The following is a 25,104-nucleotide window of genomic DNA, read 5'->3' on the forward strand; positions in this document are numbered from 1 at the left end:
TATCACAAATGTTGGTTCAATCAGTTGTCTCTAGTGGCTAAAATTAAAGGCATTTAAAGTGATGCTTTGGAATTATTCATTGCAAAACAATCCCATTCTTTCAACAGGTAACTAATAAATGATGGCTGAGAACAGGCTTGCACTACCCCTGAGGTCCAATTGTTACTCAGAACACTGCCTACTTTTGCTCCCTGGTGTTGCATTTTAACTCTAATTGCATGATCAAGCCAATAAATTGGACTCAGGGGACAAAAAACACTACAAAAGTACCTACCCTGACAAAACCAGAGGTTGCAAGAAAATGCACTTCAAACAGAAGTGAGGCAAGACGAGACAAGTGAAGAAGAGGTATCAAGGCTTGAAAGACAGTCATTAATACTGACAGATTACTGTAATTCTGGCTGTCAAGGTGATCGATTTAAGCAGCATATGCCAATCAATACTCTCCTCATTTACTGAGCAGCATTAGATATATAGTTAGGTAAGATGTCCCTAAGACAGGATTTCAAACTATACTTAACGAACATAAATAGCACAATTTATGCTTTGGAATCTTAGCTGTTTCTTCATTTGGTCTTCTTTATTTGGGCAAACTTCAGTGCGATGTTATTCATATAGAAGTTATTTCATATGATCCTATTACACTGCATTGTCACCTCATATATTCTTTTATGTGAGATATTTCAAATTGTACTCATTTTTGGTATAGCATATTAAAACATTAATCTTCAATATGAATGCTCTTAAATGCAGCAGTTAAGTATTTAAGTACCATTCATTTTGCCTTTTTTTTCTGCATTAGTGGTTTGCCATTTTGAGTACTCTAGCCATCCATGGTTTACAAGAAACCAAATCTTCCCAGTATTTTCCCTGGAATTTTCCTTACAACAGTCTCTTATTGTTCAAATATACTAGTAACATCAAAGGAAAATACATTCATTAGATGCATTAGTTCAGGGGAAAAATTTTATAATGACAATAAAAATAGATATTACTGTCATTACATGACTACAAGCAGTCTCACACACACACACACACACACACACACACACACACACACACACACACATATATATGCATGAATCCACATATAGATATAGAGCTTTCCTCTTATATTTTGGTCTTCTTATAATGCAAAGAGAAACTGTTACACGATTCCTTGAAACTGAAATACCTGAACAGTCCATTAAAACAATAGGATATTTATAAATGTCTTGGAAATCTTCAGTTCATCATGTTATGACACTGTATGCAGGCATTTAATTAATCACATTTTGAATTATTAAAATATTAAGAAAGTTGTCAGCAGAACAGCAAAACTGGGCAATTCAAAGTATAGGAAAGACTGAATGCCATATTCTCTACCTTATGATTCTTGCTTGAACTTGGAAAACAATTTCTGTTGCTAAACAGTAAAAGATTTTAGAAATAACTATTTTCTTCTGGAATGAACAGTAGGGGTTGTATGATGAACTCATCTGTGGCTTTTAGTTGAACTCAAATCAGATAAGGCTACAATGGTATGATTCAGGGATGGGATAAATATTCACTGAAATCCTGAAATGTTCAATTATTTGTTGTAAAAGTGTATCAAGAATTATCTCTGATGTCTGCCTCTTCTCACCTGTGATGACAGAAAAATCAGTAACAGGTATAATTAATATTAATAAGGTTAAAGCCTTATTAAATGTCCTATATAAAAATTGTATTACCAGAATTATAGTGATGTTTGCAGAGAAACTTGGCATATGGCTCAAAAAAATTCTAAAACTGAAGATATTAGCAGAGCAATTATAACAGCATGCACTATTCCTTTCACTGATACCAAACTTAATTAGTGGCACTGTGAACAAATTAAATCATGGTACATATCTAAGGAGAGAGAGCACTCCTTATGCATTTTCCCTTTCTCTAGGAAAATAAAAAACTTACTGGATTTAGAGGAAGGGAAAATGGCATTGCCAAAATGTTGCTTTCTAGGTTTACTTTGCAAGTTTTTGTATTACTGAGAAATCTCCAAAATCTTCACAAAATCTAGTTTGAAAATAGAAAACAAACAAATATTATTAATTAAATGAGACAGATGTGGCCAGGGAATCTGAAGAATACTCTTTGCTTACTGTATGACATTAATAATGAACACTTTTTAACCATAAGCTTTCCAATGTCTGAAATTCTGTCTTGAGGCAGATGGTGGTCAAGCAGGCACAAAAACCAGTGATACCAGTTCCAATAAAACCCTTTCTTGAGGTAGTTGAGTATCACAAGCAAGAAAGGTTCTTCTGAACTATGAGGTTTTCATACAGAGGAACATTTGACAAACCACTCAAACACATTATTTTAGTCATAAAGACGATGGCCTTGTCAGACACCATGAGGTTAATATCTTTCCTTTCTCTGGAAGACAACTGTCTAAAAAGGTTAGCTACAATATATCAAGTACCAACTGCTGAGGAATACAATGTCAAAAAAGACAGGAGGATGTAAATTTTCCAGTTTTGATAAAAAAGATTAATTTATCCAATAATTTACATTAAGATTTATTGTACAATGTTTTGTAGATGGAATAATCAAAAAGAGCATTATTTTTTGCTCTTTAAATTAATCTGTTTCATGTGACCAAAAAAAAAAAAAAAAGAAATCCCAAAAAAGAAATGCCAGTTCTTGGGGTTAGGTCAAAGATTTTGTAGATCATTATAAAGTTAAAATTATGCTATGATGATTACGGATAAAACAGTCACCTATATGCCAGGTGTTCTAAAATTTCAGCAAATTTCAGATTTCAAGATGGTAAACAGGATTTCTTACTGTGTGCCTAGCTACATATTGGGTAGCATCCTTTGGGAGGGGAATACTACATAAGACAGAAAGCATGGTGTCTAAATTACACCCTCTGAGGTGTAGATAGTTTGGAATAACTGTTAACAATCCAAAATGTGTACAATGTGCAAAAAGTAACACTAGTTGTTTCACAATTGGAATTTCACTCCCACAAGGTTTCTAGTCTTTTTCCTGTTTTGTTGCAATAATTTTAACAAGTTGGATCACTGGAGCTGTCCACTACGCCAAGTGAAGAATATTATCTTGGTGTACCTCTTGGGATCTGGCTAAAATCTGTTGTTTATTCAGGAAGTTAAATTTCGTATGAAGCCACTCTTACTACTGTTCAAAATATCTAGTACTGATCCATTTCCTACACATGGTAGATTCTAAATTCAGAATGGGACAAAGGGCTTGCTCTGAGATGTAGGCCCTGAATAAAACTATTTCTATGAGGAATTTCACTGCAATTTAGCAAACAGAGAGTATTTAACAACCCCCTAGATATTGGCCTCCTTATTCTACGCCACAGTGAAAATGACTGTTCTCAACATTCAGTCCCATTACCACACCTGCAGTTACGAGTCTTAAATGTTTTCCTAGCATAGATGCAGCTGAAGGGTATTCAGTAGATAAGCATGTACTTCTTATGACGATGACAAATTAAATGAGAAGAAGAAACACATTAGCTGTGAGATAGAAAAGGGGGTACTGCTGCTTCATTAGCAAGACATGACAAGTATTCTGTGTGTGTCACCTGCTACTTGTGCATGTATGCGGCCTCTTGGTGAGGGGGTACTGCTACAGGAAAGCCAGGCCACCAAAAGGTAGGTCAGGGACTGCAGAATTCTTGAAGGGGAAACTCAGGCAAATTTCAAAAATTAATGCAAAAACTCCACCCCAAATGGCAATTTTCTCTTCACGCAGCTGCCACAAGGAATATGTCAAGCACCAAGTTAAAGCAGGACACCTGCCATGCACAACTGCTGTCTGCTGATAAATTCAGTAAATTTTTCATCTTAAAATACTGCAAGATGGAAACACATCATTATAGTATTCTGCGCAAGGAATAAAATCACAGAGCAGATGAAACACTTGAAAATCACTAGCAAAATCAAATATTCAAAGTATTTTTCTATTCAAGTTTGCTATCAAAAGTGTAAAAACAATGTCAGAAAGAGGAAAGTGATTGACAGAATATGTCAGTCTCAGAAAGCTACTTTAGACCACACAATACCTGCTCTAAGTTGGAGCAGTCTATAAAAGGGAGATGAGCAGAATTTCCTGTATCCATGCAACCATTATTATACTATTCACACGTACTGCCCATTGCCACATCGTGATTAACAGACGAGTGCAATAACAAAAAAGTTGCAATCAGGTTACATGAAGAGGACTGAATATACTTGCTGATTACAAATGACAGCTCATTTTTTCAGTTAGGTCTGCACTTAGAAAATGCACTAGCTCAGAGGACAGATAAGCTCTCCTTGGAAGCAGGAGGGCCAAACTCAGTGCTACTTTCTTCACATCACGTACACAAGTAAATCAACACAGTCCTAGTTTAATGAAGAGTTTACTGTGATCCATCACCGGAAAGATCTGTAATGCGACAACGTAAATACTCCTCAAAAACAGATCAGCACAGACCTACATATATATCATCAATTCCAGAGTCAAAAGGTGCACACCAAGCATTACACAGCACAGTGAAAGGAACCACACACTTGCAGCCACAGAGGCATCCATGCACTGATGCTGGCTTTGAAATTAACCGTTTCTGCTGGTCTACTGCAGTAAAAGGAGAGCTAATACAGAAGTGTAGGGCTTGAAATGTGTTCTGTTTAATAGAAGTCTCAACTCTTCTTGTTCCTTCAAGATCCACATTTAACTGTATTTCTACTAACCATCATCAAACTTCCTTCTAAACTAATGTTGCTCCAGTATATTAGATACAAAGGAGTAAACAAAAATTAATTTTGAGCGGACCACTTCAGAAGTCTCCTTCCCTGATACCACTATGGTCCTGGGCATGTGGGAAGCCTTGATTATCAGCTTCCTTTTTCCAGCTGGGTCTCTGCTTTTGGTGTGCCTTCTGAAAAATGCTTTTCTGTTTCTACTTCCCCCCCCGCCTTCGAATGTAATGTTTTCACCACTGACCCCGTTTTCCTTTGCTCCAGCAACACTCCAACACAAGGAAAGACCATTTTCATGAACGAGTTCTGTCTTCTGCAAGAGACAAGTCTCCAGAAAAGCTGTTTAACCACAGATCATAAAGTACTCCTGCCCCAATGCCCTTCAGTCCACAACAAACTTAAATGTCACTAGTGAGCAGCTACAGCCATAGCTAAAAAATGCCAGAGGAAAAAATTGGGAGATACTAAAGATGATCCTTGATGTCTTCAACACTCTGCTGTTGCAGGAACATAATTAGGTTCAATTTTAAAATACTCCTAGTTAACAGACCATGTCCACATTACAGGAAACACCTACCAGTCCCTGCCATTCTTACATGAAGGAAATTCCTTCTTGACCTCAAATCTGGCCATGGGTTGAACACCAAGACCACGCCCATGATGTTTTTAATCAAGAAGTTTTTAAGCCACCGAGAGCTAGGCCAAACTTGGAAGTTTAACATTGTTTTTGCTGTCCACCAACACAATTGACTCCACCATAGCCTAATTCAAGCCACGGAAGTTTGTACAGCTTTGTTCAAATTTCATGCCAAGCAAACAGCTTTTGAAGAACCTTACCACAATTTTTATTTTTAAATTATTATGCAAAGCACTGAATATACAATACTCCAAGCCAGGTGGAAAAAGAATTTCACAAACTACTTAACAAAGTTGCCCTTTAGCACCAGTGCCCAATCAACTGGTGCTTCATAAGCTTACCAAGCGATGACACAAAACCCACCAACCAATACTATATAATATTAAATAAACGTAACGCTTTCCAGTTATCGTCCTAACCATATTAGGAGACAGATACAAACATTTTAATGGAAGCCTCATTATGTGATGCATATAAATGCCACATGCAGTGATTTGATGCATATAAAAAGTACAATTCGGAGAACTGAATTAAGAGTGAACATGCAATAACACAGCGCTTAGGAACTGGCCAATTTCTAGACACTAAGCTGGCAAGCTATGTCCAAGGAATTTATTACAACTTCCATATTCTGTAAAGAAGTTCAAACATCCAAGTTTGTGGGGGTTTTTGGTACTCAAAGTTTGCTATTTCCAAGTAAATTGTTTTCCAATTGCTCATCACTATACATCAATACAATGCTATAAGCCATCACTTTTTGTGCTATAATGATCATAATACATTTTAAATTCTTTGATTAAGCCACTTGAGTAATGACAAAAAGATCGGACCTTTCCAAACATAAAAATACAATGAATCAACATCTGTCAACTACAGAAATGGCACAAACGTCATTTAATGTGATCACATCAAACATCATCCATCATTCATCTGTAAATTCATTTCATCATATCTAATCCAAAACTCTATAAGTATTAACAGTCAGCCTTAGAAAAAACAGAGTATTTTAGCAACAATCTATCACATGACAAAAACAAGTAGCTGCAGCTTGGGTGAAATTATACATGGAATTTCTTTTGGATCAAAATTTAAACTTACCTTTCCATTTATGAAATTAAAAAATAGTAAGTTCTTTTTTAATTAACTAACAGGTATAAAACAGAACTCAGTCTTAAGAAGAGGAGAGGTATAAGTGAATGACTTACCTAACATTTTTTTATTTTAATTTCTGGTTGGTAAGTCTGTTCTTCCAAGAGCAGCCCTTTCAAAAAACTACAATTTCAGATTAAAAAAAAAAAAAAAAAAAGAGAGAGATAACCTTTTCTGACATCTTTACAAAGACACTACCATAATTTTGACAACTTTGTATTCTGAGCTGAGTAACAAGATCTACATAATGAAAATGTAACAAATTTCTCAACTTGGAGGACAACAGCATCGATACCCTTCTTGGAACTAGAAAACAAAACTAAGTCACATTAATACCAGATAAATATTAAATATCCTTAAGGAAAGAAAGATTATTAACATCATGACATGGCTATTTTAGAAAGTCTACTCACAAAATGGTCATTTGAATAATTTTGTTTAAAAAGAAGTTATAATTATGTTATAAAATATTAGGAAAAGGCCATTTTTCATCACTGAATCTATTCTTCACTTAATCAAAAAAGTTGGTCTTTGTCTGAATACTCTTCTATGGGTTTAAGTTTCTTAAAGGTACCATCACCATAAAAACCTGAAAATATTCTCCCTAACGTTAATCTGACAAAGATAAAAGATGACAGAAAACATTAAGATCATATTTGCAGAACTGCAAGGGAATGTGTATGCCTGGGAAACCATTTGAGTGAAAGGATACAAGTTCTGGTATAATGGGATTAATGATTTCAATGCACGACTTGCATTTATAGCTGTTGCACGAACCATAATAGGAAGAATTTTTCCATTCACAATAGCACCATCAAAGAGTGGACCAAAAAATGGAACCTGAATAAAAAATTAAGAAATTCAACATAAAGCAAGATCTCACTATAACAATTAGCAATCAACATTAACAATAGAGCACTCAAACGTATTTTTTTCTCCTCATTGCTAGATAATCAGACCAGTTATTGTGCTCCATGACAGACCTTTTCTCTTGTGGAAATATACAGCCACATAACTGCTTGATATCCTTGGTAACAGATAACACAGCATTTGAAGAAAATTAAGCAACCATTTGAATACTATGTCTCATCAAAGCTTACTTCCAACATTTCCTGCCAAAATCCTAGGAACAGTCATGCATATGATGTTCATGAGGTTGAAAGGCCAGGTGACAATATTGTAGGTGGCAGTAAGCAAAAAGAGTAATTACACAAATTTTAAAATAATATTTATCATGACTTTAGATAGAAAATGTCAATAAGGAACAACAAAATGTGCCACTGTGGAACTGTCATACAATCACTGGTGGATCAACACATTCCATTTTCTTTTCTTCTATCTGTTCCTCTTCCTTTCTACAATATCTATACAAATGGGCTGTAAGCCCTTTACAGGAGAAATCTGTGGTGAAAGTCTGGCCTCTCTGGATTCTAAATGTAAACCCGTATTTGTAAGATCAGTAGAAAACCTTTATGTTTTGTACAGGTAGCACCCAAAAGGTTTACAGAACCGAAGTACTTTATATTTTGGCATTACATCATTTTGCAATTGAAAAAAAAGAAAAAGAAACTGAAACTCTATTAAGTATCTTCATTTCCTGCATGTGTGAAAAAATTTCTGAAGCTGGTAGCATAAAGCATGTGAAGAAGAGCAAAGTTTGTGCATCAGGTCAGCAAAGGGAGCAGAGTGTACACTAAATATACTCCTGCTAATGTGAAACTGATGCTGCAAAAGAATTCTAGACTTCTATTATTTTTGCCATCACTAAATTAATGTAGTTTTAAGAATACTGAAATCTGACGGAAGGTAGCTCTTTTTTCACATACATGGACGTCTTGTTGGACTAACAGCAATCCTTCTTTTCCTTCTTAACCTGCACACCCTCAGTAATGTAACTCTGTACTTAAAGTAGCAAGAGAAAGAATATTCTTATTAATTAAAAACATAAGTAATCCAGTAATAACAAGACCATGTACTTGGTATCATTTCATGCCTATCATCATATAGAATCAGGCCTCATATGTGGGGAATCCTATTTGTGTCATACCTCATTTATTAATATTAGAAGAATTAGATTGTATTATTATAGAAAATATTTTGATATTTAAAGTATAGAAATTCATGGCAAGTGACATCACACACATAAGTGCAGTACATATACTCACAACTACTTTTACTCAATCAGTGTTCACTACTCTAAACCACTGCTTTAAGACCAGGGCCAGCACAGACATTTGAGGAACAGTCATTAGAAAGAGCATGTGTTCATGTGCCTAAAAGTTGAATGGCCTTGCTTTTCTGAATTAATCTCCAAATTCTTACATGGAGACAAGGAGAAAGTGAAAACTAGTTTTGAGAAGAAGAAAAGGAAATATGGATGAAAAAAGCTTGAGCAGGTTGTTATTCAACTCCTACAGTCATGTATCAAATTTGATCAAAAACATGGACAATTTTATTTTAATATTTAAGTGATTACACAGAATATTCTAGATTTGTTTCCAGCTTATGATGTTAGCAGATATGCTTGACATGATCAAGCCTTTGCAATTTCAAGTAATTGATTTTACTACACATGGTACTCACTGAGCTCTTCCTCTTCCTCCTACCACACTGCAATCATCAATGTTAAAGACACACGACCTTGCTGGATCAATCTATTATACCAAAAACTCAGATTCTAATCAAAAGTCAGTTCATATTAAACACAGAAAACACAAAAGAAAAAACCTCTTACCTCAGGCTTTTTCATGATCTGGATACTGAACATATGGTTTTTCATGGGATAGATAACTATAAGAACATCACCAAATTCTGTTGGAATTATTCCTCTTCTATAATCTCGAGTATGCTCTGACCAGACAATGTGTACTTCATCATTTCCTAAATGTCTTAGCTGGAAAAGCAGAGATAAAACCTCATCATTTTAAATACACTCTATAGCCGTACTGCTATACTAAATGCTCATATTGCAAAAGGACAAACCCACTAGAAAGAAATAAAGAAAAATTAATAAAATAACCAAATTACACTATAGTTCGCTTACAATTCAAGGGCAGTGTTAGTTCACAGTATTGGTTTGTGCTATAGATTTTTATACAGTGGTGATGACTTCTATTTAAATTAACAGATATTTTTCTACTGAAAGCTAAAATTTTGTTAATATTTTCTCAAGAATGCAGTGATTCAGTCTGATTTACTAAAATGCTTTCAAGATTGCCATCACTGACAGGCAGCGAATTACTAAATTCTAGATGAACTTTTAAAGTTTATTAACGAACATCTGTTTAAAAGCTACGTATCTGAGCAGTCTTTAACTTCACCATTCTAGCCAATTTACAAACTGGCTACTACAAACAAAAAACCTGTAAAGGAAAATAACCACTGCATTTTCCACAGCCTCTAGATTAACTACACAAAATGCTCATTTCTCAGGAAACCTGCATACCTTTGTAAAAATAACTCACCTCATCCCCAAAAGACCCAAAATAGCTCTTGATTTGGCTCAGAATGGCCAAATGGGTTCCTCAAAATTCATGCTGTGCCCTCAGTTGTAATCATATAACCAAATCAAGGAATATCTTGAACACTTTGGAATTATCTGCACTGAAGCTCCAAAATGCTCCTTCTGCTAATCACTACCATCTGATAAACAAATATTAACTTCATGGAGAGAAGCTTTTTGTATACTGATCAAATACATTCAGATTATTAAACGTGAGTTTCTTTCCAGTAAGGGCTATTTCTGAAAGATTAATCTGGAATCTCATTTTTCCTCCTTCTGCATCACTAGTTATAGCTGACAACTGTCTTCATCCACAGTTTTCAGTTTCTTTGCACAGCTTTAGGTAGGTAGTATTTGTCAAACAATTGTCTTGATGTTATTCAAGGGACAGCACCATGAACTGCTGTTAACAGGTCACATGCAGATACTAATCTGTTCATTCGCTTGTATTACAAAATCTCCTGGAATGCTACCTTCATCTTATCTGAAGGCTTATACTGGTTGTCAGCAGCAGACTTCAAAATGAAAAAAAAATTAAAAAGGGAAAAAAAAGAAGCCTCCTCTGCTCTTCTCTGCTGGCTTTAAATTGTATCAGACTGAAAAACAGTGCTGCATTCCTACAAGAATGGGATTTTCTTCAGTGCTGGGCTGGGCAAAGGACAGATGGCATCAGAACCCTACATCTCGTCTAATGCTCAACAAGTCATTTGTTTTGCCTGGACCAGATCATACATACATCTTATCTACAATGACTGCAGTTCCTTTGAAGTGAGCTGTTCTTGCCTCTTTTGTAGATGGCTGAATTATTTTGAACAACACTTAGTTAGGGATGCTCTTCTGCCAATGGTAAACACAGCCCAACAAAATTGGTTTGAACAACATTCATTATGCTGAGTTTTATTTGACTAGATTAGAACAAAACCAAGCAGCAACCTGAGTGACTGATGTGCAACATGCACACACCAGCTGCAGAAACCCTGGACAACACTTAATAATGAATGTCGTAAAAGACACCTAACTGGAATTGTTCTGGGGGCCTGAACCTCTTCTGTCCTCCCAGGTGAGGTGAAAGTCAAAATATCTGTTGAAATGCAATAATGACAGAAGAGCATGAGGGACCGATGGGCCCGCATTTAGAAGCAAGCGAAAAGCTCAGGAAGGATGAGGCTGCCTAACCAAAGAGAAAGCAAGAGGCAAATCAGTTTAGACATGAATTCTTGTGGACGTGAAAAAATGACACGATCCTAGACTGAGGGACAGCCATCTGCTGCACTGACTGAACTGAACTCTTGAACTGACTGCTAAAAAAAAAGAACTAAAACCAATACACCCATCACCCATCCTAATTCAGCAACACTGAACTATTTACTAGAAAAATTAGTCCTCCTTAGTCTTTGGATCAAGTAGAAAGACAACAAACTGATAAACTGTTAGAAACGGGGGACAGTGACAGCGTACATGCCAAATAAATAGCTTTAAAATCTAAAACATATAGAGAGTTTAGACAGTACAGCTTCTTGAGGGCATTACTGCCTCTGAATTTCATTTATCAAAGGTTGACCCTGTGTACCTGATACTGACACCTGCAGCTAACCAGACAAGACATCAGTTCTTGCACTTCAGTGAAAGCTACCCAGACAGAGCAGCGCTAGTGATGCCTGCCTTCACATCAGACTGACACAGATTTTGGTGTGATAAAAGTGCATTGTGTGGTTAATTCAGGAGGAGGACTACTGACAAGGGACACATATTTTTGGATGCCAAGTGTATCGAAGCTATTAGTGCCTTTTCTCTTTGATTTCAAAGTTTGCTTTACACATCCATTGAGGTGTAAGGATACGTTCCAGGCTAAAAGCACTAACTTCTTCAGAGGAAAAGGAAAACGAATCCAATTATTTCAATGAGTTCCAAATCCTGTCAGGCGTGTTTCACCTCATGATTACTACCAAGAATGATTTGACAAATATCCAGTTTGAGTCAAGAGCAGAATGACATCTCTATGACATATAATGTACTGAGAGTCAAAATCAGATGTGGTGGATGATGGTATAAACTGTGAATGATGGTTTAAAATAAGATGTAAAGTACTCAAGATCAAAACTAAGATCAGTGCCTTGTTTCCATTGTAGAAGACTGACAAAAAAAATAAGACAAGTAAACAAGACTGGGTGTTGCTGATTACATCTTTATGTTTGGAGAAGAATTAAGTTCTGGATAAGTCATTCTGTTCCTTTTTAAAGAGTAGATCAGAAGAACCTCTGACACTAATGTAGGGCTCCTTATTGCTTCTTTCAGATGTTCTCACCTTGGTCAGCAAGCAAAGCTTATGAGAAGGCTTGAACAGGGGTATTTAACTTGTCAGCAACACTTGATTCAGAGAAGAGATCTAATACCTGAAATTGTCTTGACAAGCTTTCCAAGGCCTGCTAGGTTTTGAGTAAACTTTTTAGAAAGAAGAATTTCAGTTTTTCTTCTTCATTTTTTAGTTCCCTCTTGAAGGACCTTGAAATTGAGCAGTGCTCCACAACAAAGCTCTCCTGCAAGCACAGCAAACATTTGGAGAATCCATCATTCACTGTCGTTATTAACGCCGCAGAGAAGTTGGAACCAGACCTCTTTCAACTTTAGTCTGTATTCTTTATGTCCTTGTATTGAATTGGAAGCATCCCAGAATTCAGTGTTCTGGACACAAGTGGTACAAAGATATTGAGCTACAACCACCTCTGCTCATTGAAACCTGAAAGACAGACAGCAACATCATTTCCCAAGACGACGGTGTGGACCCAGTGTTATCCAACAGTCAGATTTGGTGCACACGGGAAGTACAGGTACCAAAACTGAAATCTGTGTCAGTGGTTACTCAAAACTCACCACTGTCTGTGTAATCTTCATGCTTAATTCCTGACCTTATCTTCCTAAGTTTACCACTTTGTATGTGCATAAATTACAGTAAGCAAACAAAGTGCAAATCCTTATTAGAGACATAAGGCACAGTACTAATATAAATAATAAAAATCTCTGAAATAAATCCAGTTCAGTAGCTGGTAGTACACTACAGTTGAAACACCTGGAACTACAGGTTCTAAAATTCTAAATGCAGCACAAATGCAGACCAAACTTCTCTAGAGATTTTATTATCTAAGCATAAGGCAAGACACAAAGTATATTAGAAAAATGTGAAGAAACAGTAAAAAGGTGTTAAAGATTTGAAAACCTCTATAGCAGCATTCTTCAAGAATGAAAGTGCCAAGACTAGAGAAAGGAAGGTTCAGCAATCAAAACAACATTTGAGGATATAGGGGATAAATTTTAGCAGTGTGTATGGAAAAGCTATGTTGCAAGACATGTTATGCAGAAAAAAGAAGAATCTTAAGATCAGGCTGAATGTAAGAATCCAGAAAGCGTACCAATTAAAGATGATTTCAGGCTATGGACACAAGTGACAGACACAATGGTCATGTTATCCGTGGCGATCCGGAAAGGTGGCAATGAGAAAGAGATTAAGAGCTCTGTTCTAGCCATTTTGAACCTGTGCTGTTGGGAAGACAGCCCTGAGGAGATGTCAGAGACAAACAGATTTTTTTAGGCTTGCTTTGAAACTCTACTCCATTAAAACAAATATATAAAAATGACCGACTGTTAGGTTACCTGAAATTTGAAATTTAACTCAAAATACTTTAAGATATTCTTACTCTATAGCCATCATCATGTGTCAGCTCTCCTAATACATTTATGTTAACTGAATACAAAAGAAACGTGAAATAAATATAACCAGGAGGGATGATCAAATCTAATTTTGATACATTAGTGTCATATGCTGTACATGTTACAATAGCAGCCAGACTTAATACTAAGCTGCAGGCTATACTGAAATTTCCAAATGGCAGATTGTTCTAAGTGATACCAAGTATAATTGAAGTAATAAACGATAGTAAAAGCAAAGCACACTGTCAGGAAGAATTTAAGTATTTACTTTTTAAAATTAAATGAGTTAGGTTTGGAAAGGCAAGACAAGTGAAATAATGCAGGGCTCAATTTACAGAAAATTCCTTTTATTTATCTGTTGCATTAACCCTTGAACTCTTGCCAAAATTAGTGTAATTTCTAATACCCACTTACCTAAAGCAAGAAAAAAAAGGCTATTATATTTTCTTATCATACAACAGTTAGCCTCAACTTTTTTGTCTTCAAAAATGAAAGTGTTCATTATAAAAAGAACAGGAGCAGAAACATCTGAAGTAATGGCTTACTGCAGCTACCTTTGCCCATTAAATGTAAGCAGCACTGCTGTCTACAGCATATGTACCCTCTAGTTGAATTTTTCACAAACCTTTGTTTCAACAGCTATGGTGTGTTGTTTGGTTTTTTTAGAAGCAACACATGCACTTAATTGTTACAAAAAATATTATACTAGTAATTTACATATATAAACCTTCAAGTTCCCAATAAATGCTAATATCACAACAGAAAAATTAGCTATAAAGGCTGGGAGCTATAAATCTTTTATGTGGTTAGGACGATGTCACACATAACCTAGAATCGTGTAATACACCCAGAGCCCAAGATGAATTAGTATTCCAATCTTTAATAACACTACTACTTTTTATTTACATAACTTGTGTATAATATTCTCACCTACAATGCCTTCCCTCCTTTATCAGGCTAAGGAAGGAGGAGCTAGACAGATGATAAGCTGTAGGGGCACATTTGTGAGCTTTCTCACTCTGTGAACCAAGCCTTCACAGTTTCATTTAATCCTGATATTTTCATTGTAAGTTTGTTCTTGTAAGGGTAGTGTAAATACTTTTTACTCTAAACTTTAATTCTAAGAAAAACAAAACGGACTGCATTATCAGCAGATTGCATTATCACCATTAAATCTTTAATTTACTATTTTCAAATTAAATACCTATTTTATATATGCATTTCAATATTAAGTTCCTTTACACATTCATAAGATTTTCATCTGTTCTCCCTGAATTCATGTACATTTTTCTTGCTCTTGTTCACGTCTTCAGAAACAAATGCTTCAGAGGTATCCAAGACACTTAAAGTTTTATTTACTACTCTGTAAGACTGATGGAAAATAAGTTTAAAATTGGCTTAGCCTCTGAAACAGCAGAATCTTGATTTTGCAATGGCTCGACTGGCAGGAAGAAGTTTTGGTTTAATTTAATTTAATTTCCATTTATAAGATGAACCTATCATGCACCTCTGGGCACATTTACAATATAAAAACCAGCAGCAGTTCTACGCCAGCTACTGCAAGATTGCTTCTTTTTCTCCAATTGAATGAAATAGACAAAGAAAGCTCAGGAAAGTGCTGTGGAGAAGCTCAAAACTCAAGTTTCTCTGGAGGTTGTGAACAGTACATGCACTCAGAACAATTACAACTGTTAGCACACACACAGCTGTCAAATGATTCTGAGGTTCCCTACAGTGTGTGAGAGCTGGACAGCATCTCATAAAACACATTACTTTTGCTGATGTGCTTCAGTCTAAGCAGCACAAGTTGCTGCAGAACTAGTAGAAGAATTAAGCCTGTTTTCCTACTCCTGTCTCTTGATACCACTTGCTGTTTTCTCCCACAACGCAAACTTCAGTTGATCCTTTTCTCAAGTTTGGGATGACTTTCACAACATCTCTCTGGTGCTGGTTCCTAGATGCCTAATGCTTCTTCCCATGCAGTCTTTACCTGCTGAGTAGGAGCACTAAAACTCTCTCTCACTCTATCTCCTTTACTTAGCCTATCTGCGTTAAGCGTATGTGAAATTATCACCTATGAAACATATGTCTATTAAATTCAATTGAAATGGTCCAAAAGGTGTTAGGGGAGGGAGGAGAGACACAAAGACAGGCTCACAAGCCTCCATTCATGAGGAAACTGGGCTTAAAAAGAAGAACAAGAACCACACACTGAGGAAGAACAGGAAGGAAAGACTCACAAATACAGTACCTTGATTAAACAGCCCATCAGTAGCTGAACTACAAGTATTATCTCAGTCTTTTGAAATAGACTCTACATATTCATACAGACCTCAAATATTCCAAATTACTGACAAGTGAGATTATGGAAAAAGGAGGAGAGAAATAGGCCTGGAGCAAGCTGGAGTTGTTAAAAAGTCCAGCTGACACCATTTTCACAAGCTAAATCACAGAAGGCCTGGACCAGCACTGAACCTTGCCTGGTAGATTCAGGTTCAGGGTGCTCCTGGAAAGAGATAGGAGATTCTGCCTGTGTGTTCTGCTGAGGTCCACAGCACTTACAGATTATTTATTATTCATTAATTTTCACTGTAACTCATGTTCCCCCTTGTCAACACTTTTTAATACTTTAATTCAAACAGATTATAAACATTGTAAGGATAATTACAAGCTGTGTTTTATAAAAAACACAGAAGGCAGTCAACTTAGAAAAATATATATACACACTGATCTATACTAGAACAACAGCAACAATCTTATTTTAAAATTAGTTATTTTTGCTAATGAACCACTTTTATAATTCATATAACAACTTAAGCATTACCTTGGCTCTACTTAAGGAAATAAAGAACAGAAAGAACCCAGCATCATAGGTGTACAAAAAAAAAATGCATTTTTTAATTTAAAAAAAACCCAAAACCAAACAAACCAACCTAAGATGCGACAGTGACAAATTAGAACTCACAGTCAGTTTATAATAATAACAATAATATTTTTTTCCTCAAGTTGAACACGAAGAACAAAAAAGTCATTAATAATTGAAGCTTGCCAGAGGCATGGCTATTTCTCTCTTTACTAACTGTCTACTGTCTAATTAAATTACAAGTATTAAACTCCATGCTGAGGTCAACCAGCTTCAGTTCCTCCAATATTACACTTCAACCAGTGCTCATTAATGTGTCTACTGAATGGATTAGCACATCTGAAGATGTATGTATGCAGGATAGGGGGCAGTCTAACGAAGGCCAATTGTTCATTTATAGTAGGACACATGTTCAAGACTGTAACTTATTGTCACCAATGTGGAATTTATTAAATTCTACAGAAAAAAATACCAGTACAGCAAACCATTTTTTTCTTAAAGTGGCTATGAGAGATCATATCACTGTTGAGCATCTGTGCCTGCTCCAAGACAAAACACCTTATATACAATAAATATTGTCAAATTCTTTGTATGTTTAACCCTTTTTAAAAGGAAAATTATCACATAATGGTAGGGGTTGGAAAGGACCTCTGAAGATGATCTAGTCCAACTCCCTGACAGAGCAGGATCACCCAGACCAGGTCACACAGGAATGCGTCCAGGCAGGTTTTGAATGTCTCCAGAGAAGGAGACTCCACAACCTCTCTGGGAAGCCTGGTCCAGTGCTCCGTAACCCTCACAGTAAAGAAGATTTTCCTTATGTTTAAGTTGAACCTCCTGTGTTCCAGTTTGTGACCACTGCCTCTGGTCCTGTCACTGGGCACAACTGAGGAGAGTCTGGTCTCATCCTCCTCACACTCGCCCTTTAGATATTTATTTATACACATTAATGAGATCTCCCCTCAGTCTCCTCTTCTCCAGGCTCAACAGACTCAACTGAGCCTTTCCTCATATGAGAGATGCTCCAGTCTCCTCACCATCTTAGTGGCTCTACGTTGGACTCCCTCCAGTAGTATCCTGTCCTTCTTGAACTGAGGAGCCCAGAATTGGACACAGTACTCCAGAAGTGGCCTCATCGGGACAGAGTAGAGGGGGAGGAGAACCTCTTTCGACCTACTAACAGCACTCCTTCTCATACACCCAGGATGCCATTGGACTTCTTGGCTGCAAGGGCACAGTGCTGGCTCATGGTCATCCTGCTCTCCACCAGGACTCCCAGGTCCTTTTCCCCTGAGCTGCTCTCCAGCAGGTCAGCCCCCATCCTGTACTGATACATGGGGTTGTTCTTCCCCAGATGCAGTACCCTACACTTGTCCTTGCTGAAGTTTCTCCCTGCCGAACCTTCCAGCCTGTCCAAATTATGTTAATAGTCAGCATGTGACTCTTCAGTGAATAAAAAGTTGTCTTAAAAAGTACTCACCACATATTTACTAATTGGCATTTAAAGTCTCAAAGTACTAAAACATCATTTAATGCTTTTTTCTTCTACACAAACCATTACCTTCCTGCATTTTTCACCATTATATATGTGATCCATTATATATGTGATCCTGCCAACAGTTGCAATGATGGCAAAAATCACCAGTATGGCAAAATTAAACACTGGTAAAGAATAATTTTTATGGCTTAACTTAATATTTCTTAATATCTTAATATTTCAAGAAAATACTATTAGCACGTAAAGGTGTTATGATATTTTATGTTTTTTTTAGAAAAAGTTACTGGATATTCTTTGACTCTAATTTCTCTGGGTTTATTACCAAAAGAGAATCTGTTACTCAGAAACACCTACCTTTTTTGTTAAAGAGTCATCTGAATCAGAAGGCATTCTTGTTGACACATGGAACATTACTTCTACTGTCGAGGTAGCAAAATATGGAGTGGTCAATCCAGTGCTTTTGTTTTTTTGCAGTCCTCCCATAAAGCCACAATGGTTTGTGAGATTCACCTAGAAACAAAGCCCAGAAAGCATTAGGAGAAAATAAAAATTATCAGGTGATAAATACATTCTTTAAACTTTAAAATGCACTCTCAACTGAATTTCTAAAAGTGAAGTTCCCTTTCACAACAGTACAGTTATTCTTTTCTACAAGAGCTCAGAGTTGCTGACTCGACTGGAAACCAACTGCAGTGCAGTGGCATTCCATATTCCACAGTCACCACAGATGCTGCTGGGAAGATGAGGTTAGAGAAGAGCAAAGGTTGTGTAAATGAACATTACTGCATTATTCCCTGATCAGTTGACTGAAGTCACTTACACGTGCTTTTTGAATTTTTGAAAATTCTGTGACACTCCATCAGCCTTGACCTAAGCTGTGAAGAAACTCTGTGTGAGACCAGACAATTTAAAATTGTCTTGCCACCTTCCATATATTTTGAGAAATTTTCATTCTGTGAATACGAAAAAATCAAAGATAACTAACTGATAAATTGTAAAAAATGTCTCTAAGTATTTGTTCTATGGGAAACAGTTTGGCACTGAAATAAATAAGCATACTTAATGTGCTATTTCACTTTTACAACAGTGCCTAGAGAAAGCTGTATCTCAGACAAGAATACATTTAATCTCTGTCCACATGGGATGTATTTGCTCTTCTGTTAAGAAAAGATCCAGAATTTAATGTTAAGAGGTTAAAATATTAGATGTCTCATCATGGAATATTAATCTAAATTAGCAACTCTTTAAACGAGCTAATAAAGGTTAAGAGAATTAACCCACTAAAGAAAGCTATTCGAAGACACTAATGTGATTTGTTTTTCTCCTGGAGAATCTGGAATGTGGGAAATAAACATCTATGTTTGTGACAGCAGAATTCAGGTAGCTTTCCTCTGTTCCTGTGGAAAAGTCAGAGCCATTATCCACACAGCTAATCTAGTAGTTCTCTTATACTCTTTCTTACTCTTAAGGAGTAAGACAGTGAACAAATAAGATGGGCACTCATGTGGACACTCCTGATGAGCACAAGTCACAAGAGGAACGGAAAATCTGCAGATTCTCATGCAGTCAGCCAGGAGCAGGAGTGACTCCTGTACTGCCGTGTGACACTGCTGAGTTGAACTTCATAAGGGAAGCTAATCTTGTGTGGTCAGAAAGAAAGGATGCAAAAAGAGGAAATCCTTGTAACAGTGTCTAATTAGTGACTAAAAATAGCTAGTATTGCTAATGAAATTAAAATCAAGAATTCTTCTCTACATCCTACTTGCAAAACTATATTTCAGTACTTGTGAGTAATGCTAGAGAGCCAAAGACTTGATCTAAAGGGATCTGTAATTTTCTCTGTAAACTGACTTAGGATAAAAACATTTTAATAAATACCTCCCAGCCAAGACCAGCTACGAAATCCTCATAGGCTTGACTTCCCCCAGTATTGGTAAGAATGGAGTGTTTATCTTCTTGTCCCTCAGCAACATAAAACACTGCAATCTTGTGTGTCTCTCGGCTGTAAAACAGAGAATGGCCACTGCATAACAGTGTCTTTACTAACATGAAACCAAAACACGCAAATAGTACATACAGAGCATGGCTTTTAAAACATCAAAAAAGATAATGGAAGTAAAGTACAACTACATGGTTTCTTTTTTAATACCTTCTGTATTTCCATATTCCCATTCTGTCTTTCCTAGTCTGGACTTCTCTAGAGCATAAAGTTTTGCTGTACATGAGGAAAATTTAGCCCTGTCATCACTTCTAAGATGTAGGATGGTGCTGGCAGTACCAATTGCTAATGCAATAGCTGGGCTTCTGAAATGGGCAAAACCTGTAACACAGGCATCATCGACACTGCACTGCCAATTAACAACAGTGCCTTGTGAATGCTGTGGCCAGTGCAGCTTATGCAGACCGATGAAGAATCTTTAAGTACTATAGCAATGCCTTCAGTCCATGGCTTGCTGTTAAATAGACATTGGAGCAACTGAAAGTGGTTTCTCACACTTCTAAAGCCTCCACTGGCTTTTATTTCAACTCCTACAAAAACCAAGTTTTTAATTCTGTGCTGCAACTCCAACTAGAAATCTCTCTCTTCAACTGGAATCATAAAAATAATTAGCTAAAGCTCATAGTGCGAAATATTATCAAAACTGATATATCAGTTTTAAAACTATTTCATGTTATATGTAGAAATGTTCATATTTTAAGTTATTTTGGAGTTTGTTCTGTCTCATTATATTCTACTGTAGAATACACTCTACAAATAACACCAATGTAACTTCAATATAACACCAGTAACTACAATACAGTGCAAAATGCATAATTTACAAACTATTTCAAAAAATAGTTTGATTCTCACATCAATGCAAATTAGAGTAATTTAAGTACAAGCACACTTAAAACAAAGAAGCAGGCAGCCATTGAAAGAATTTACCATTGTCTTGAGTCCAGATTTCTGAGTTCTCGAAGTAACTTCTCATTTTTCTTCAGCAGATGAAAGCTCCTTCTAAATAGAGAAATTTGTAACTCTCTTATCATCTGTTCACTAATGGATACAGAACAGTACAAGAATGGTACAAGAACATTTCCAGGTCCATTAAAGAGCAGTCAATACATGCTTTTGCCTTTTCAATAGTCCTTTCTTACATAAAATATTAGGGTATCTTTTAAAAACATAGAAGCAATTTTTTTTTACTCCAGAAAATCTTCTATATCCATTATAGCCCTGAGAACAACCTTCACTTTTTTCCACTTTCTTCCGCCAACCCATTGGATCCAAGTGAAATCAATCTCTTCTGTACAGAAGGACAGAACTCCCTTTGATGCACAGATAACCCTCACACTTTACTAGGCCAAAATACATATGCCTAGTGGCAAAAGACACTCCATAATCTAGTGTCCTATGGAGCTAGTGCATTAAACACAGAGCTTTTGCTATTCTGAACTGCAGGAGCACAGAACATAGCTCACTGGTGTCCCAGCCAGCTGTAACAATTTAAAGAAAAAACAAAACAATATGTTAGAGCTAGAAAGGCACTTTTCATTTCATTTAAACCATGCTTAAGATGTTTCCCACAAAACACAGTGGAATGAGTTTAAGAGCAGCACTGTTCAAAACTAGACTGCCTTGAGGAATTAAAGACCCAAACAAGAAGGGTTACAACACCCAAGTTTTGTCTGATTCCAGTAATATCTCAGTGACAGATTATTTTTATTTTACAGAATACCCATTTCCCTTCATAGTAACAAAATACTTCAATGTCTCTAAACTGGAATTTGACAGCTATGGCAGAAGAAGATTTCAGAAAGAGCCTTAAATTCTAGGATGCTAATATTTGTACATACCCACATGTATATGCAGACGTACACCTAACTACACCCCCGCAAACAGAAACATTACTTTTGTAACTGAACATGGCTTGTCTCCTGTTGTTCTAAGCAATACCCAAACAACACCCAAACATTGCCAATGCTGAAGTAAGACATCTTTCAGCTAGCTACCACAGATGCAATGCTTTGAGGCTGCATGCAAGCATGCTGTCAGCAGGCAAAGCTGCAGGACACTGTCCAGCAACACAACAGCTGAGAACATGACACTTTCAGAGTCTCATTCTGGCGTAGAAAGGTAATGATTACTTAGGAATATACATGGGAAGCAAAGAAAGGAAAAAAGATGCCTTCTTTACCCATGATAGTAACCCTTAGGACAGTTATTGAAAGGATTATTAGAAAAGATATCACTCTTTCAATTTGCCTTCCAACACTGTTCTAAGGAAAGAATATAAATAGCAATAAAGGCAACAGATTCCTCCTTTCTGTCTCTAAATGACAGGTTGAAATGCAGAAGAAAACTGCCATTTTTCCCTTAGTTGCACATCCCCTCTCCTCTTTTGTTGTCTGGCCTAGAGTATTTTTGGCTTAACCCACTCTATGATCAACTATTATTATATGGTAAGAACAGCACAATTCCTTAAAAGAAAGCTCTTAAATAGTGAGTCTTTTTTTACCTTTTATCCCAAGAATTCATTCCCAGTATACTGAGAAGTAATCTGCAATAGTAAAATGCTGACTGGGGTTTTTGTGAGGTTGGCTCGTCCTGCTCCATTGCCCTCATATTTAAATCATTGAAATGCTTTTCAACAAACTCCCTCTCTTCCGTGTGCTGTTTCAGAATTGCATTGATGACATCGTTCTCCTGCTTCTCTGAGATGCAGACTGGTTGAGGAGCAGGGATGTTGAGTGAGACACCAGTTCTCTGCAAGCACTCAGGGCTTGTAACACCTAAATACTGCAGGAGCTCATCAAGGGCATCTTCTTCATCCCTAATGGTATCCCATGTTGGCACAGTGTCTCTAAATTTCCTTTTTACTTGGAGCGTAATTCCATCCCTTGCAGATACATCCTCCACATGCTCAAAAGATGAAAGAGCATCTTCTGGTTTATCTTGTTGAGATAATGAAAGCGCAAAAGACGTTTGTTGTGAAGATCCACATAAAGACGACGGTCCATACAAAATGGCCGAATCCCACGAGTATTTGCCTGACAGATCACGCACTATAATCCTAACATTGGAATTAGCGGATGCAAGTCCGGCAGACAGTCCTCCGCCAGGCATGTCGTCTTCTGCTTGGATTTGTATGCAAGACACCAGGGAAGTATTGTTTAACACAAAGAATTGAAGGTTTGGGTTCTCAAAAAGTTCAGGAGAAAGTTCAGGACTTTCACTGTATGGATTGTCGTTGTTTTCACACACCTGACTGGTCAGCATAGCAGGACCTCCGCTCATAGGATAGTGGCCTAAGTGGTTGACTAGGTGTGTTATCACAGTACGAGCAGCAACAGAAATTAATCCTTGTTGCATGTGAGTTTTCACTGCGAGAGAAAGAACACAGGTTTTAAAAGAAAAGTTCAGAAATCAAGACTGAGATTTACGTATTTCTTTTGTTCTCCTCTTCTTGAGTTTTAAACAGAGGATGAGCACTGCAGTGTTAGGATATAGCCAACTCAGTAATGGAAAATATGTCTTTGGATGAACACTGGTCTCATACATAAGTATCATGAAAAATCTCAAGATAATTTAAGAACTATCTTCATTATTCTACAGCCTCCTCTATATCACAGCTTTGTAATCAACATGGTTCTTCTAACACATACAGTTTCTTAATCTAGTGAAAATAAGTTGTAAATTGCTGATGAACTAGAGATCATAATTGTGTCATTAGAAGTCCATTTCCAACTGCAACGGACTTTTTATTTATACACATCATTACATTGTGAAAAACAAAGGAACATAGATGCACAAAACCTCTAATCCATCTTAATTTCCCTGTGGAGCATATAGCTGTAAGTTAGGTTGAGAATAACACTGAATGATTTTAAAGTAACGAATCAAAGACCGAGCTATCTATACTGAACACAATCTAACACTAGCAAAATTTTCAAAAAGCACATCTCATGCCCCAGCTGCGTTTTAAGAAGTTTCAGTTTTCTGGAACAACTTGAAGGGAGAAAGATAAGTCAATTCTGTCTATCTAACGTATAATTCATTTTGTGAGATTCACTGGTACTTCAATATGGGCTTGCCACCTCCTTCGTTGTTGCATACCTTCCACTTGCAAGCAACATTACTGAAATTCACAAAAGGAGTTTCTTAACATTTATACCACACCCTGCTAACCCAGCACTTTACTGTTATTGAATTCTTCTAACAAATCTGCTCCACATTACCCATGAAGTGCAGAGCTGGCCAAAGTGACTCTGTCAGGCAGACAGCCCTCAACTGGCTCAGGGTACCCGCGGAGGAACCCCTACACAAAAGTATTACACTGTAACTGTAGAAGATCACAGGTAGAAAACAGGATCAATATGGAAAAGCACTTATTTCTGCAGCCTCTCTCTCTTTTCACAGGACCTGGATGCCTTGAAATTGGTATTTACAAGACAAAGATAAATCAGGACTGTATTCCTCAGGATTACATCATCTTTTAAACTATATTAAACACTGAAAACTGCTGCAAACACTTCCCACCTTCTTTCTCATCAAAAATCCATCCAACTAGAATGTTCTGAACTACTTTACTTTTTCATTTCGTATTTACTGAGAAAATGTAACCTCTTAGATGTGTAAGTACAATATTATTAACTCATCTCCCTTTGTATGGTGTATTTATACACACCAAAAACTAATGTTTTAACTGGAAAAATAAAGGCAAATCTGTAATGCACAGTGACTGTCATGACAGTTCTTTGGTTTCTGAAGCACTGCACGCATTGCATTCTGCATCTGCAAAAATAAAATATCAGTATATATTTGCCTTTCTCTCCTCCCCATAAGGTTTGGGTAAACCATGTAAGAGACATTTGGGATTCTGGTTCTTCTCTACCTTTAGGGAGCACTAGAGCTGAACTGCAAAAAGGGAAACATTTAATCCTGTTAACAGTTGGCAAAATTAACTTAATTTTTGCACTATTCCAAAACTCAGATGAACTCAAATATTTTAATAAATTAAGGCCTTGAAAACT

General features: G+C 36.7%; 1 protein-coding gene across 1 annotated transcript in view; it reads right to left on the reverse strand.

The window, feature by feature from the left end:
• The window catches only part of RALGAPA1 (Ral GTPase activating protein, alpha subunit 1 (catalytic)), a 119,094-nt gene that overhangs the window by 23,768 nt on the left and 70,222 nt on the right, over positions 1-25,104 (reverse strand). The window contains exons 34-39 of the mRNA XM_010184596.1: positions 22,590-23,454; positions 21,017-21,088; positions 19,969-20,092; positions 18,445-18,600; positions 9,257-9,415; positions 7,235-7,362 (exon numbers count right to left, since the gene is read on the reverse strand). Coding sequence (XP_010182898.1) covers positions 7,235-7,362; positions 9,257-9,415; positions 18,445-18,600; positions 19,969-20,092; positions 21,017-21,088; positions 22,590-23,454 — 1,504 coding nt within the window. The remainder of the gene's footprint in view (positions 1-7,234; positions 7,363-9,256; positions 9,416-18,444; positions 18,601-19,968; positions 20,093-21,016; positions 21,089-22,589; positions 23,455-25,104) is intronic.

This window comes from Mesitornis unicolor, unplaced genomic scaffold (assembly GCF_000695765.1).
Source record: "Mesitornis unicolor isolate BGI_N332 unplaced genomic scaffold, ASM69576v1 scaffold9605, whole genome shotgun sequence".
In the NCBI taxonomy this organism is placed as follows: domain Eukaryota; kingdom Metazoa; phylum Chordata; class Aves; order Mesitornithiformes; family Mesitornithidae; genus Mesitornis; species Mesitornis unicolor.